Below are 15,920 nucleotides of genomic sequence, written 5' to 3'. Positions count from 1 at the left end.
ACTATTCAACGAGTGACTAAAAGACCAATATCCGACGAGATTGTATTAGGTCCTTGGCCTGACGCCAACAGCGCAGCTGTCGTCATCGCAGCGACTATAGCCTTCCTTCAAGCCACTGGACTCTATGCACCACTCTAGTATGACCTCAACGTGATGGACGCACCTCCTAATCTTATCATCATCATTCATTGCTCTAGCGCGTTTCTAACGCGTTTGTGCTAGCGCGTTACGGCCCGTGTAAGAAGCTGGTGTAAGACGCTGTGGCCTCTCCGCCTTACCTTCAACGCGTTTCGAACGCGCTGCCCAAAGCGGTGGCAAGTCAAGTGCAAGTCGAGGAGCGTTTATGAATACGGGGGGTATACTCTCTCAGCAGTCATGTGATGGCGTCGGCAAACGCGGTGCACGTTCCGGCATGTGTAAATGGCTGCGTAAGACGCTGTGGCCGCTCCCCCTTACTAGAGAGTACTGCACGTTTCTAACGCGTTTGTGCTAGCGTCCCCTTAAGCGGGAGATCCGATGATTCCCTCCGGAGCTTCGCCCACTCATCATCATTCACCCCGTGGATATGCTGTGATTTTTTTTTCTGCAGGGTACATCCTGGAACTATCAGCATCAGAGATTGGTCGATTTCAAACTTTAATTTTAGGAACCTCCCATTGTTGCCACGTGACCGCCTTCGAGCCTGCTTGAGTGGATGAACATCCATATCAGTGCACAAAGATCACTGTTGCATGCTTACTCAAGGCACAGTCGACTTCAATCTTCTACACTCAAGAATGCTTCACCTTTTATAGCCGTCCTATCCATCATCCCGTAATGATGGAAAGTGCTAGCGTAACCATAGTATTAGACAACGCGTTACAGACAACAGCGCCATCTTTATTTCACCGCTGAAGTGCAGATTGCTCATATCATATGGAGCGCTGTCGAAAAAATCACCATGCTTCATTGATTAAAAAAGAATGATAGCAGGAGGCGTGGCCACTGCTCTATATACGAGCTGGAGATATTGAACTGCCCTCCAACCACTTGACGAGGTGTTGCAAGCTTTTACCTTGCTATTCCTCAGAAGTCTTGTGAATTCGAGAATCGTTCAATACGAGCCATGAATGTCATCACGCTAACCACCCTGTGTGTGATAAAAAGACACTCAAGCGCTGACCCGGTGTCTGAGTTACTTGCTTTTATTTTCTTGCTCTTCTTTTTTTTCTTTTTTACTGTTGGCAGTAGTGATTCGTGATGACGTCTTCGTTTTGGCCGGAACTGTGGTATACTCAAAATGCCTTACAGAAATTATCGTAGAGTTTTAAGTGAGCATGGCCTAGAATTTCTGTAGTGTGAAATAAATGTCAATCGACGTCAGCTTTCTAGTTGCCAAATCGCGAAGAAGTCAAGATGTGTTATACTGATGTCGGCCGAAAGATTGCATTCACTTCAACGCAATTCAATTTTACATGACCTCTTATCGCGTTTAATTGTTCAGTGTTGATGCATTGAGTGTGGATGAAAAGAAGGAAGGAAATGTAGGGAGGTCAATCAGACGCACGTCAGGTTTAAAAGCTATTTAAAAGGATGAGAAGGAAAGGAGACAGAGGGAAAAAGGTACCCTCAGTGTGAAAACATTTGCGGTTGCCCGTCACTTCACGCCTACAATCGGTGAGGCCAGTCGATTTCACCAATCGTAACAATGCCCGCGTCGCTTTGTAAGCCTGCGACGCGTGGGGACACGATCCAAGAATCTTTGTCTCTGAAAATGGTCTGCTGTCTAATTGGTTTAACAAACTCCGAAGAACGTCGCGTTCGATATCATAAAGACTATACAAAAACAAATATGTGACTCATGCAACTGTGAAGAGACAATCGAGCAGTCTGCATGCTGCGTTGCGTGTCCGCCGCAGTTCCATAGCCGACATCGTGGTGACTGAGAATGTGACATATGTGGGTACATGTCTTTTCTGAACGAATCCACTTTTGATTGCTGAGTGATAGACAGCGCTTCAATATTCATAAATGTTCGACTTCCCGCGCGAGAGTCTGTATTTGTCAATACCTGCCTGCATGCTGACTCATTTTGAACGAAACAAGCCGAGGCAAGTCAAGCGAGACCAAGTGGCGACGTCCCGATCGCACCACCAGAAATCAATGCGGACAGCTGCGTCCCGCTATCTGAAATCAACTCCGTTGCCATCGGCACCATCCAGCGCGCTCTTTATATATCCGTGAACCACGCATGTATTAAAATCCTCTTATAATAGATTTGGTTGACGAGATGACGGTAAAGCAAAATGAGAGTTCACTCGCACACACAAACACACACACACACACACACAGAGAGAAAAAGAAAAAAAAAAAAGAAGGCATTCTTCAAGTAGTTGGAGAGCGTCTGAAACTAATTTGTCTATATATCTCAGACATCCATGGACTTTGTTTCAACTGAAACATTTCGAGGGATACCTTAGCCCTTAGTGTCAATACATTGTGCAAATTAATTCCAAGTAGATACGCCTTGCAAACACTCCGGCTACAATTCGTAAATTGCAATATGTGCCGTAAAGTAATTAATTAAGAAGTTAATTTGTGAATGTTTGTTCACTAGTTCAATATGTGTTTCGATTTCTCGTTCGTTATGTCCGCTTCCCTGAATAAGCTAGCTCAAGGACTAGAATTATGTTAATCTGCAACAGGCAACTAAAAAAAAAAAAAAATCCGTAAAACTTAAGAATGATCACCCCGTGTAACAACAATCATGGTTGCATGATGCACAATTCGACTTCCCGCGAAATAATACAGGAAGCTTCCGGTGGCGCTCCCGTCGGCGAATGAGAGGGCAGAGAGAAGGCAGTCGATATGAGGAACGCGCTCGGCTGCCGACGTTTTGTTTTGTCGAGTGCAGTGTTGACAGAGTGAGGGCGTTTCGTGTTTGACCGCGCGCGTTTCACCACACCTAAGCCAGGCAGGGTGTAGCGGGCGTCATTGAAGCATGTGCACCCTCGTTAGAACCATTCATTTTCGAAAGGACCACGCTGCAGCGGTCGCAGTGAATGCGCGCCGTGTGCGTTTCGCAACGCCTCGTTGAATAAACGCATTGAATAAACGTGGCATAGTAGTTTAAGAAATTGAACTATAAGGATGACAGATTCTTCTGTCCCGTTGTAAAAATGGCTAGAAGCATATATAGACCGACAAAGAACAGACGATGAAAGACTTCTCAGCTTCACGTCACAACGTGAGCAACAAGCTTGCACGACATCCGCTATAGCCTTTAATGAAAGGAGAGAAATAAGCTGCCCGAACTGGTGGGAGGCGTTATTCTGTGAAACCAGTGGTACAGGTTCGGCGATGTCACTCACTCACTCACTCACTCACTCACTCACTCACTCACTCACTCACTCACTCACTCACTCACTCACTCACTCACTCACTCACTCACTCACTCACTCACTCACTCACTCACTCACTCACTCACTCACTCACTCACTCTCACTCACTCACTGGTTTTCTTTGGAGCTCTGACCTCTTTTTTTTTTTTTTAATCTCTATTTCACAACAAAAGAAACTAAGACGCTGTGGTGTCGACTTGAATTCCGCATTCCAGGAATTAGCCCCTGACACGCGGACGCAAGCACTCACAATATAGTTAAATAATGTTTAAACCCTTGTGCTTTCGACACAATACAAGTTCAACGCAGCAAAGCGCTGTCAGCACAATTGGGAGGCGGCTGGGTTAAAACATAGTACATGGCTTCGGCTTAAAATATATATCGAAAACAAGTTACCGACCCGTACAATTTCTTCGCTGGGAACTGCGAACGATGTGCAGAAAACCATGGCCTTTTCTTTTTTTTCTTCTTTTTATTATTCCTCTCTTTGCAGAGGCTGAACAGACGCGCAGAAATAATATACCGGTAAAGCAAATGTAATGTTTTATAAGGCTCTATAGTCAGACTGAATACGCAGCAAATGCATTGTGCGCGAGTGTCTCGACACACGGCGGTTCATGAGTTCCAGTCGGCCAACAAGCGCGCAGCTTGTTGCAGCCACTCTTTACACAAGTAGCTAAGTATACGACTATACAGTGACTTTAGTTGTTTGTTGAAGTTACGACAGATGTGCCCGTGAGTTGGGCCACATCTTATGCACGTTTCAGCATAAGCGATGGCAGAGGTGTCTTTTGTAAAAGTTCAACTGCAGCATACATGAACACCGTTGCAAGGGCACCGAATTGCATGGAAGTAACGAGAAAATGGGAAAAGGAAAAGGTTGGGAGGCTCACCAGATAAGTCATCTGGTTTGTTTTACATTATACTAGGAGGAATATGGCACATATAGAGGGATAAAAAAAATCTGCAACGCTAACCTAATGACAGCGTTCACCAGCAGGCCTGCTATACACCTTAGAGAGAGAGAGAGAGAAACGAAGTGGGAAAGATAGGAAGGTTAACCAAGGACGGGCCCATGCACCATAGATAAATATATAAATAAATGGCGGAACCGATGAATTAAGGCCAATCAAGTTACATGCACTTATGTGGATACAAATGACATTTGAAAAACAATAAAACCTTGGCACTTCTTGTTTCTTATTTCTCCGCAGGAACTCTCCAGCAAACCGACTTGCATGGTGGGCCCTCTGGCAGTGATGAGGACGTCGCTGGACGCAGCTGACGTAAAGGTGCGACGCTCTTTGGATCCTGCATGACTTCGTGCAGTGCGGTGGCTTACCTGCCGTAGCCAATTCGCTCTGGGCTGCTACAATGGATATCGAGCTTTCGCTCGGCAGATAGTACATTCCACATCAGTAATTATACTTCCGCCGTAGGCGTCGTCATGTCGCAACGAAAACAATTTCGCAGAAAATCAGCGATATTGAGTTTAACCACGAGAAACGACTCTGCGGAACGCGCTCATCACGATCGCTTTATTTTTTTTAAAAATCCCCCCCCCCCCCTCCCCCGAGTCGTAACGCAATGCACGTGCACAGGGGGATACACCAACACCAAGTTGGACTCGGCGAAGCCTCTCAGCTCGCCTCATAAATAACACGCCTTGTCAGAACCTATTCGCAAACAGATAGCCCCGCAAACGGCTATACTTACGGAATAGGCTTTAACAAGCGGCGTCAGTGTGTGTGTACACATATACCCCGCGCACGCGAATGCGCGACATCGTTAGCGGCGCTCGCGAGGGGGTCGAGAAGAATACATACAAATGGACACGCGAACCGCGCTGACCGGGCTCTTCTAGTAGGCTGTATACGCGATACAAGCTAGCGAGGGCCCTCGAATGACTAATGGTCCCGAAAGGCCTGGCAGCCTTCCCCGACACCACCGTCTCACCATCTTACCCCCCCCCCCCCCCCTCCCCTCAGATATCGCTTCCTTCACCTGCCTGCTTGCTATAGCGGGCGAGAGAAAAAAAAGAAAAGAACCGTGAACAGGACAAGAAGGCGCAAAGCTCTAAACGGTGGGCGCGTCTCCGGTTCCAAAGCCTCGACAGAATGGGTGCTAGCTTGCTGCGCGCGCGCGCACTGCGGTTTCAGACGCGCAGTCCTGATGCGCGTGCTTGACAAAATCATTAGCATAAGGCCGCGATGCGCGCAGCCACGTACCTATGCGCACGCCGGCGCCCCTCTTTCACCGCCTCCTGTCTATTATATACCTGGCGCTTCGAAGCGGACTTCCATTCTTTTCTCGCGGACCCTTCCGCATTTTTCGAAACGCCCGAGCGCAGCCCCCCCTCCCCTCTCCTTCAGACGAGGCCAGCGGAGAAGAAGAAGCGAAGAGACGGAGTGTACAGAAATGGCCGTACACGCGTTTTTGACCGCTCGCGAGCAAGGCGTTGTGTTTAATTAGTTGTCCGCAGCGAGCAAGAGTAATGGATTCCCGTCCGCAGACCGCGAAACGCTTGGAGCAGCGGCAGCAGTAAAACATGGCCGGGGTCTCTCCGTAGCGGGGAACATGCCAGGCGCCGTCACTGAGGAACGAACTGGTCTGCGAGTTTGTGTGTGCGTGGGGGGCGCGCAATCTGTCCGGCATTTTAAGTAGCAGCAGCAGCAGCATCCGCGCTGTGAAGGGATGCGATAGGCCTTACGCGCGCTGTATCGCATAGTGCGGAAGAACTGGCGAGTAACCACGCCGTTTCTATGCGCATTTTAGAATTGTTAATATTTTTTGTTTGTTTATCGCCATGCTGCTTGCAAAGGCTGCCGCTTTGCTGATGAGCTGTTTCAATTGGCGCCCACTCCTTGGACACCTGTAATTCGACCTCAAGAGAAATGGAGCGGGAAGATAATGAACTGGCGCGCGAGTGTCCATCGGTATCCGGGATAGCGAGTAGGCAATGAATGAGATCTTGTTGGAACTGCTCTTTTGTCTAGCATATATGCAGTCTCAACGTGGTCCTTTCTTTTCTTTTGTTTGTGTGTGCGTGCGTGTGTTCTTTCTTCAGATTCGATAGCGCCATCATTATCACAGCGCCACTGAAGCCGCGCGGTGGGAAAAAGCAGAAACACGAGCTGTGATTGAACAACAATAAGAAGGACCAAAAAATTTTTGCAATTAATCTAAGAGTGCTTTCAAACATCACAGTGGCACATGTTTGATGCCATCAGTTATGCGTGAATCTACTGACGGTGTATAAGCGTGTTTCTAGTGTACATCGAATTATTTCTGCGTAAGAGGAAGAATTCTTCGGTCGTCCTTTTAAAGTGGTGCTGCAGGTAAACATGCGTACGCGTCTAGCATGCATCTATCACGCTTATACGCTTCTGCCGAAAGCAACCTGTACACCAAGGGGCGCGCCGGAGTATGGAGATGTTGAGACGTCAACGGACGCAAGCAAAAATCTGGAGTTGTCGACTCTTTCGGATCAGTTGGGAGGAATTCGCTAAGGTGTTTCGCTCGCCAAATTTTGCTTGTTATTGGCCGGCCGATTTTGCTTATATTATGCTAATTATCACGAGCGTCCGTCGCCTTTCTAATGTATATTCGACCCACATTTTTGGACTTGGGCCGACACTTTGCAGTCTTTTATCCTCCATAGCGTGACGCTTGGGCCATAGCGTGAAGTAGACAATACCTTAGCATTCCATGCGAAGGCATTCACCCAGCCAGACCCGCACGCAACGTACACCTTCCATAAAGCGCTGGGATGTATAAAGCGGGTGGAAGCACTAACCGGTCAGCATGCGAGATAAGCAAGGTACGTTTAGAGTACTGGTGGGGGAAAAAAAGCAGGAAAGAGGCTGATAGGACAGGATCAGTTACAGGCATAAGTAGCAATACAATGTGGATATAGAAGTTTAAGGAAGAGTAAAAAAAAAAAAAAGGTTAAGGAGGTGTAGAGAAAAAAATGCATGACTGAAAAGCACTACTGCATACCCGATTAGCTCAAGCAGGCTAGGTGATTATTTGTCACCGCCCCGTTTCAAAGGGGATGCCAATAAATCATCATCATCATCATCATCAGACATGCACCGAAACACGAGAAGCCCGCGTGCCAATAATTATCACTTAAAACAGCATGCGGAGGGTTCAGTGACTTTTTTTTTGTGTTCATCGTACTTACATGTGTGGTATAACAACGCGTAACCTCTCTTGACTCACACAGGGGCTGTGACACATCTGAACGTGAGTGCCTATTTGTCTCATTCAATTACTGGAACTGACAAGGTTATATGGTTTCGGATGTGGTGTTCTCGCATGCAACATATACTGTTTACTAAATGGAACTGGCTCAATATGTGACTGTGTGTTGTTGCTCAGATGTGGTGTGGCGTCTCGAGGTGCATATAGAAATGCGCAGAAGCGCGTTCGTGGCATTGGGCATGTGGGCTCTTCGCATATCTCTTACGTCGATGCATTTCCTTATTCGAGTGTGTTTACATGTGCACATAATTGTTCTTGCTTGAAACGTTTCATTGGTTTTGCTGCATTGCAGCGATAGAGCGTGCTGTTGATGCGAACTTTTGCGTCTGGGCAGTATGTTATTATTCTCCTATGACGTAATGTGAGCATGCAGATCGCCTGCGCCATTGGATATATGGGATTATGAGGTGACATGCTTACTGTGAAAGTGTGTAAAATGGCGAGTGTTTCCATACTTTTGGGGATTTCTAGCGCGTCGTGGTTCCGAAAATACTTGCTGCTTGTAATACGTTAAAACTAGCTCGCTTATTAACCATTTTGGCCCCTGAACCCGGAATAAGAAAGTCTATGGTGGAAGTTAACGGTAGTCTACTGCTTACTCGTCGTAGCAAAATAGGCTATCCGGCGAACACACGAACCAAGGACACGCGTATCACATGCACGAAAAGATCCGAATCCGACTGCGTCGAAAAACTAATAGCTTCCGTAGTTAGTTCTAATGCGCATCTCGTAAGTTTTATCTATTCGTTTAACCGTAACTCAATATTCCCACCCTAACGCGCATATATAAAGCGTCTACTCGGACGTTCTATACAAGCTATGATAACCGGGAAATTTCGCGCCAGATATTCTAGACAGCGTCGCCACCCTTCTTTTCAATATACTTCCGTGTTGCGGCAGACCAAGGCGCTGGGCTAGAAAAGTGGGAGTATATATATATAACAGACGCGCCCTTACGTAACTACAGTGAAAAAGCACTGTTGATCCACTTATTTTTCACAGAAACCGCTGTTTTGTCTATTGAAGCACGAAAGTAGCAATAATTAAAAATATATTCGGTGTAAATATGTTAATTATTCAAATAATCATTTTGATTGCACTTATAGAAGTAATGGCCGCCTCATGGAGTAATTTATATCAAGGGTTAGAATTCTGACCTGCTACAGGCACTTTTTTAAAATGTCCGTGCAGCGTAAAAAAAAACTCTGTGTATATTACTATAGATGTTTTACAAGACCAGTGGCCGAGGCTGAGGTTTTACAACGATCGCAATGCCTCTTAACACACTGCTCTTTAAACATTTCAACGACGCAAACGTAAAACCACCTTTTATCACTGTCAAAACTGATTTCTTTGGGCGTCTGTGTAGCTGCGAAGAGCGATTTTTCTTTTTATGACATTGTACTTTTATCCGAGCATATTACTCCGCCGCGTCTGTTAAAACGGTCCTGCTTTGAAATCAATCATTCGGTGATGCATTGTTTCGAGGTGACCAGCGACAAAGTCGTTGAAAATTTGCGGGATTACTCACACATGTAAATGCGCATAAAAAGAAAAAGACAAATGAAAAAAGGAAAAGAAGAAAGAAAACAGAAAAAAGACTTCTGGGATTTCAATATGCCTTTCAACTCTGTCTCTTTCTCAAAACATTCGTGTCTATTTTGAGCGAAAGAAGGAATAGCCAGTTCCCCAAGTTTGCCAGCGATGGCCGCAAAACTGCAGCATTCACACGTATACTCTGTCAGCTCCTTATCTCTACATTTTATTGAGCACAATCGGACAGTCTCCATGGACAAAAAGTGCAATCAGCTCTAAAGCCTACAAACAAATGATCACGCATATATTCACAAAATATTTCTGTTCGTAAGGGCCCCTTGCTATTGGCCGGCTGCCTTGGCATTTAATAATATATCCGCCATCGGGATTGGCGGGAATTTTCTCTTACAAACAGTTCTGTTTTGTGAATAGCCTTACCACATGGGAAAGAACAAAGGCTGTTTCTGGACTAAATTTGATAGTCGTAGTGCATCAAATTTCGAGTGTGAGCGCTCATCAAGATCCTCGATAGCGTTCTTCATTAATTTCAATAATATATTTAATCATTTGTTGCGGGGGCAACAACAATCTCACTTAGATGTACATGCATTGAATTTGCACGGTGACCTGCGAAATTGTATTATAGGTGTTGAGGAGTAGTCTAACCACAAGCGCAACCTTCATAAAAATGAATCGTGACAGCCTGTTAGTCACCATCATAGACTTCTCCCAGACCGGCTTGCCTTCGCAGGCTCACCTTATTGTCTGTATGATGTCTATACGCCATGTGACGATTCGATTAGAGCGGCCATGCCCGGACCACGTGCACACGCATGGGAATCGGCGTGCCTAACGATCTCGCTCGTCAACATGAATAGACGTGTCCATCGAGAAGATACCTGTCGTGCCACCTTGCAGCCCCCCTCATCCCCCGCTGAGCACGTTCACCGGGTTACGGTCACCCACCATCTCTACTTCGTCTGGTTTGCCCTATCCTGCAATGGGGGAGAGGAGAGGCGGAGAGTGCTCGGATTGTGGAGGGTATAGGAAAGCCAGCGAGCAGCCACGTGGAGAACACTTTTGCTTTGCCATAGCGCGCAGGTGCATGCACGCTGAACGTTTCTTGTATGTTTTCTTTGGAGCACACCGCTCACCCGTAACCGTGTATTAAACTTGTGTTATTTGTTTTTTTACGTGGCCTCGTCTTCCCTGCCGTACCCTCTCCTATGGTCAACCTGGTTCGAGCTCTAAGTAGACGCTGTTGAAGGTTCACCAAACCCCGGCCCGTAACAGCCATCTAGATAGAAAAAGTCGTTAAAATGTCTATTTCATTTGATGCCTTGTGGTCTATCAGGTTCCAGACTAACTGGTTGCGGGAAATGTACAGATGGCAGGCGCATAGGCGGCTTACGTCACATGGAGACCGCCAGCGCTGTAAATGAGAGAGAAGAGGGAGAGAGAGATAACGTAAGGATGTTAATAAGACAGCGCCGCTGATTGGCTACCCTAAACCGGGGAAAAGGGCGTAAAGGGGACAAAAGAAAATAAGAGGCATTAGCTGTAAACACACGCATGGCTGGGCAGCCTTTCGAAGGAAGCCTTTAGAGTTACGACAACGCCTGAAAACGTAACTTGACCTCCCTGCACCTAAAGAATGAGAGAGAGAGGGAGACAGAAGTGATAAGGAAAGGGGAGATAGGTTACTGAGGCCAAGCTGTGCCGACAAAGCAGCCATATATAATGATCGGAGAATCGACAGAAATGCCACATGAAAAACAACAATTATACTGCATTCTGAAGGAGTCAAGAACACAATCTATATATAGTTTGAATGTTCTTTCCGAACGATGACGTCCGGAAGTACCCCACCCTTGCAGAGTACCATGCATAGGCGAATGCAACTATGCGGCAAGCTTCTCTGGTTTTAAATAAGGAGCTCTCTCTCTCTCTCTCTCACATGCGTCGCAAAACATGCGACAAATATACTTTAAAATCATTGGCGTCATACTGTAACGTGACGGCACTGAAATTCAAGCCCGAAATTCAAGAAAGGATACTTGGCCCTTTATTTGGCCCTCCGTTAATAACCAACCTTGCTGCACCGAACAAAATTCGAGCCCCGAAAACATACTTCACAAGTCTACAAACGTACTACTGCACTTTAGAATCACCACTTAAACGTATAGTTTTAATCTCTACATGACAGCATATAGCGCTCAACTACAAGGAAACCCATACATTTCTCTCGGCAAAAGTTAATACGATGCTCGGTCTTTTCGCGCGAGAATATAATGTTTAGCAAAATTATCGGTTTACGATGTAGCCGACCGCGCGCCCCGGAGTTACGCGCACAGGAGGAGTGCGACCACTCCTTTCCCCGCTCGTTTCTTATCCTTTGTCGTCATCCACCACACACGACCGGTGGATCCTGGCGATAACCTAGGTGGAGCGCCGTTAGACGAAACCCGATAAGAAGAAAAAAATTACGAATTCGCATAGAACCGTACGATTATGCCGGGATAACGCAACGAATGTATTTCTAATTAATTTCCTTTAGCGAATAACTTGGGTATTGGAATATATTTATCACGTTATGTTGGGATAATGTAATGATTTCAAGTTAATTCTTTTTCCTTATCATGTTTCGTCATTGGTACGTGGGAGCGGCGATCCGCCTCATAGACGTTATCATTAGGATCGATAAGTCGTGAGGGGTGGATGATAAGACAGGAATTAGAAACGAGCAAAACACAAACACAAATAGACAAAACGTTTGCAACGGCGCGGACGCGGCTGCAGCAAACCGCACAGGTCCCCGCAAGCAGAGATAGACAGATGAAGCGAGCTCGAGAAGGCAGTCAGCGAGAGAGTGAGAAGGAGAGAGAGGGGAGAACGGCGAAAAAGAGGGGACAGCCCGTCGTCGTCTGGCGTTCCATCACCCGAGTTTCGAAATATCGCACACAGAATTAGCCGAGCGTTTGCCGCCGCATGATTGATACGTTCGCAACGCTGCATAATCACGAGCACGGAATGACAAAAGGCGCGCTGCGTCTCGCGCCTGTCCGCCATGACGCGCCGTCGGCCTCGACAGTTTGCCGGCCGCAAGTTGGCACGCTCTCGATTTGCGCTGCAAAGAGAACCAACGCTGGCGCAATGTTATCACAGCGTTACGCCGCACGGCGGCGCGTACACCACATACACCTGCTTCCACCGCGTACTCATATCTCGGCTATACACATGTGTCTTCGAGCGGAAAAATACGCTCGTTTTGCAATGTATACAGTCCTAGTTCCTCGGCCTTTTGATAATACACTATGCATTACTTATTGCACATTTTGTATGACAAAACCACGGCGATTCGTACCAACGCCTTTAGCGAAAGGTAGGAGCTAACGTTCAGCAGATTACTTTGATGAATAACGTAGACACAATTCGTCGATACGAAGAAACAGGTACCGGAAGACGTGTAAAGTGTACAGTTATTGAGCAAGTTTGTTGCTAACGGTTTCCGCGGATATCCTTCTGCATAGAATTCAGTAAACGAGCGTTGGGCAGCATGAAAAACTGCTAAATTATTGTCTGTAGATAAAAAAAGGTGCAACGAGAGAAAATCCAGGTATACCAAAAAGAGGCGTTTTTCTGGGCCACCAGGCTAACTGTCCTCTTTCCGTCGTTTGTTCTATACCTATGGTTAGTGGAGGGCAGACAGCGTCTCGAAATTTATCTTCACTTATTCTGTAGCGACGGCTATAAATCTATGTCCACATATAGATCATCACCCCTCAAATGAAACACTCCAGTACGCGCGTCGTTGGGGAACAGATACTTTGTAAGCCTCATTACGAGGGAATCGCTACTGATCGCCCTCTTTTGTCGCGACGCACACGACCCACGGGAAGCCCGTCTCTGTACACGGTGCGTGCTGTTAGCGGAGCCGTTAGCTCTTCCGGAAGCCGTGATGGATAGCGCCCGAGACCCCGAAGAGCACGCGGGGATCTGACCGTGTACGGCGGCGGAGTACGCGGAATCTCTCGGAAACGACGTCCGCACTAGGTTAACCCTCCCGTCCGGTCGATACCTCGGTTCGATTGCGCTCCTCGGTTCACCTGGCCGTGTTCTTCTTACCTGACCGAAAACTACAAGGTTGCCGCATGACTGCCGCTTGCTCACCGTCTCGAGAGTGAGGACGCGAGCGCCCGATAGATGGCGCTCGCGGTAGAAAAACGGAGGCGGTATCGCCGGCAGAGGCGGGCGTCCCGGCGGCGTGGCCCGGCGTGCGTCCGCCCTCCGCCCCTCCCCGATTGATCGCGCGGCGCGCGGCGCGGAACGCTCGTGCGCCAGTCGGCTATAAAAAAATGGCCAGGCAAGAGCGCGTAGCGCGCGACTCGGCCCGCGCCCTCCGCTAGAGCCGCACACACGGGCAGGCCATGTGTGTCCACAGGTAGTCGCGCCGTTTCCATGGCGACGCGCTGTGTTGTCGCTCGGGGTGTGCAGCAGGCCCCCCGCCGGCCCGCGCGGAGCAGCGCCAGTGAGCAGTGAGAGTTCCACCCGCGGACGACGCGTCGCGCAACGGTGGAAGAAGCCACGCGGGGGCCCCGGGCCCCGCCGCTCGCGCATGGGGCAGCAGCCGGTGTCACGTGACGATCAGCGGCCGAACGACGACGACGACGTCTGAAAGCAAAGAGAGCGCGCCGTTATAACCGTGTAACTCCCATCCCCCCCCACCCGCCCCTTCCACGATGAACTCCAATGTGGTGTACGCGAGCATGTGTCACAACGGCGACGGCGCCTCGGCGCCCTACGCTTCTTCGGCGCAGCACTACGACCTGGCGGCGCAGGTGTACTTCCCGGCGGCGCCGGCGGAGAGCGCGTACGGACCTCCCGCCGCCATCTCGTTCCCGGGGGACCCGCGAACGCCGCCGCTGCACGGCGACCCTTCGTCGCTCGGCCACCACCCGCACCACCACCAGATCATCAACGACAACAACGGGCTCAGCTACACCAACCTGGACCAGCAAGCAGCCGCAGCTGCTGCGGCGGCGGCCGCCGCTGCCGCCGCTGGCTACCACCTGCACGGCGGGGCGCCCGCCGGCGCGCGCGGCGGCTACGGCTCGCCCGGCGGCGCCAGCCCGCGGCCCGCTCCCACCACGGCGACCACGGGCTTTCCGTACCGGGGCGCGGGCGGCCTGGAGTACGCGCACATGGAGCCCGTTGCCGGAGTGCACCACGCCGCCACGCCGGGAGACCACATGACGCCCGGCGAGCGGGCCGGCATGCACCACGCTTCGGCCGGCTACCCAGCCAGTGCTTACCTCGACCCGCTGACGCTGACGACGCAGAGGCGCAACGGCTACGGCGGCGCCTACGACGGTTACGAGCAGGCGGTGCGGGACAGTTGCCAGCACAACGGGGCCGCGGCGGCGGCCGCAGCGGCCGCCGCTTACCAGGCGTCGTCGCACGCGCTGGTGGCGCGCACCGGACTGTCGCCCCCGAAGCCCGCGCCGGTGCCCACCTACAAATGGATGCAAGTCAAGCGCAACGTGCCCAAGCCGCGTAAGTGTCCGCCACCACGTTCATCCTTCTCTCGTGCGCTCTTGTGTGTAGTGAGGCGCCGACCGAGCCGAGGTTTATAAGAGCCAGCGCTGTCAGTTATCTCCTCGGGCAATCTCGCTCGTCGCACCGCGTGATTGACACTGACGGTCCGTCCGTCGGCGATGGAAGGAGGGGTAGGGGGGATCGTCCCCAGATGGGTGCATAGCTCTCGGTTTCTGGGTGCCCAGCTCTCGTATCATTGTTGTTCCGCGGCGTGCATATGCCATCTGCGCTGTTGACTCCGTCGCGCGGCGTGTCACACAACAGAAAGCGTCCGGTGCCCGCCATGTTGGGCTCCCACAACGTCGGTTTCAATGGTGTGCTTATCCCGAATGCGATCGGACGGTCCAGGGAAGATCCGAGTCCATTGTGTACAGGCTAATCGATCTTTTGAAGGAGACGGAAGTGTTGGGTTCGTATCGGCGGTCAGGAGCGACATTTTGCTGAGATGCGCAAAGGTCTATATACAGGGCACAATTTGCCAGTTTTCTATGTGCGGCCTGATCGTGGGAGTGCATTTCTATGCGTGGATGAATTATTGTGCTTAAATCTTGGGAATGATCATGAGGAACCAAAGTGCTCAACGTGGAAGTCGTGACTATTTCGATCATAACAGGAGCAGTGGCTAACGATTGCCCAAATTACCCTTTAATGTGATTTTGAAACGTCTTTTGCTGCTTAACTGCAAGCCAGCTTGCGTAGACCTTGCGTGTAGTGCAATTACATATACTGTTTGTATCGTGTTTTACAGATGAGCTGAAAAAAATAGTTGAGCCACTTTTTGTGACGAGCGAGCTATAGCTGTATACGGTTTCTCGAGTTGAACGCAACACAATTCATTTTATGTAGTACTACGTATATGTAGGAAAAGTCGTTTTCGCAGCTTTACGAGGAAGCTGTTCTCGCGATGATTTATCGTCTTGATGAATGGGGTGTTGTCACCTGAAATGTCTTTGTAGGCCGTTTGCTGCTGCTCGTTTATTATACTATAGAAGTCAGTCCACTGTGGAAAAGCGATAATAATGTAACGAATGGCGCAAACATTATATATAAATATTTTTTTTCAGTGGACGTATACAGGGAGAAATTTGACGTCTTAGTAATGAATTATCTAATCCAGTCTTGCAGTTAATGACCTGCTTAACG

At 49.1% G+C, this 15,920-nt stretch overlaps 1 protein-coding gene and 1 long non-coding RNA gene across 3 annotated transcripts in view; one reads left to right on the top strand and one right to left on the bottom strand.

The window, feature by feature from the left end:
• LOC125946254 (uncharacterized) overlaps window positions 1-15,920 on the bottom strand; it is a 456,010-nt gene that overhangs the window by 251,756 nt on the left and 188,334 nt on the right. The gene's annotated exons all lie outside the window — the stretch shown is intronic.
• The window catches only part of LOC119455541 (homeobox protein Hox-A1-like), a 62,728-nt gene continuing 60,217 nt past the window's right edge, over window positions 13,410-15,920 (top strand). The window contains exon 1 of the mRNA XM_037716948.2: window positions 13,410-14,735. Within this exon, the coding sequence (XP_037572876.1) occupies window positions 13,922-14,735 (814 nt within the window). The 5' untranslated portion in view covers window positions 13,410-13,921. The remainder of the gene's footprint in view (window positions 14,736-15,920) is intronic.

Source organism: Dermacentor silvarum, chromosome 6, assembly GCF_013339745.2.
Source record: "Dermacentor silvarum isolate Dsil-2018 chromosome 6, BIME_Dsil_1.4, whole genome shotgun sequence".
NCBI classification, from domain to species: Eukaryota; Metazoa; Arthropoda; class Arachnida; order Ixodida; family Ixodidae; genus Dermacentor; species Dermacentor silvarum.
Note: the sequence above shows the minus strand (reverse complement) of the source record. Positions and strands in the feature narration are given on the sequence as shown.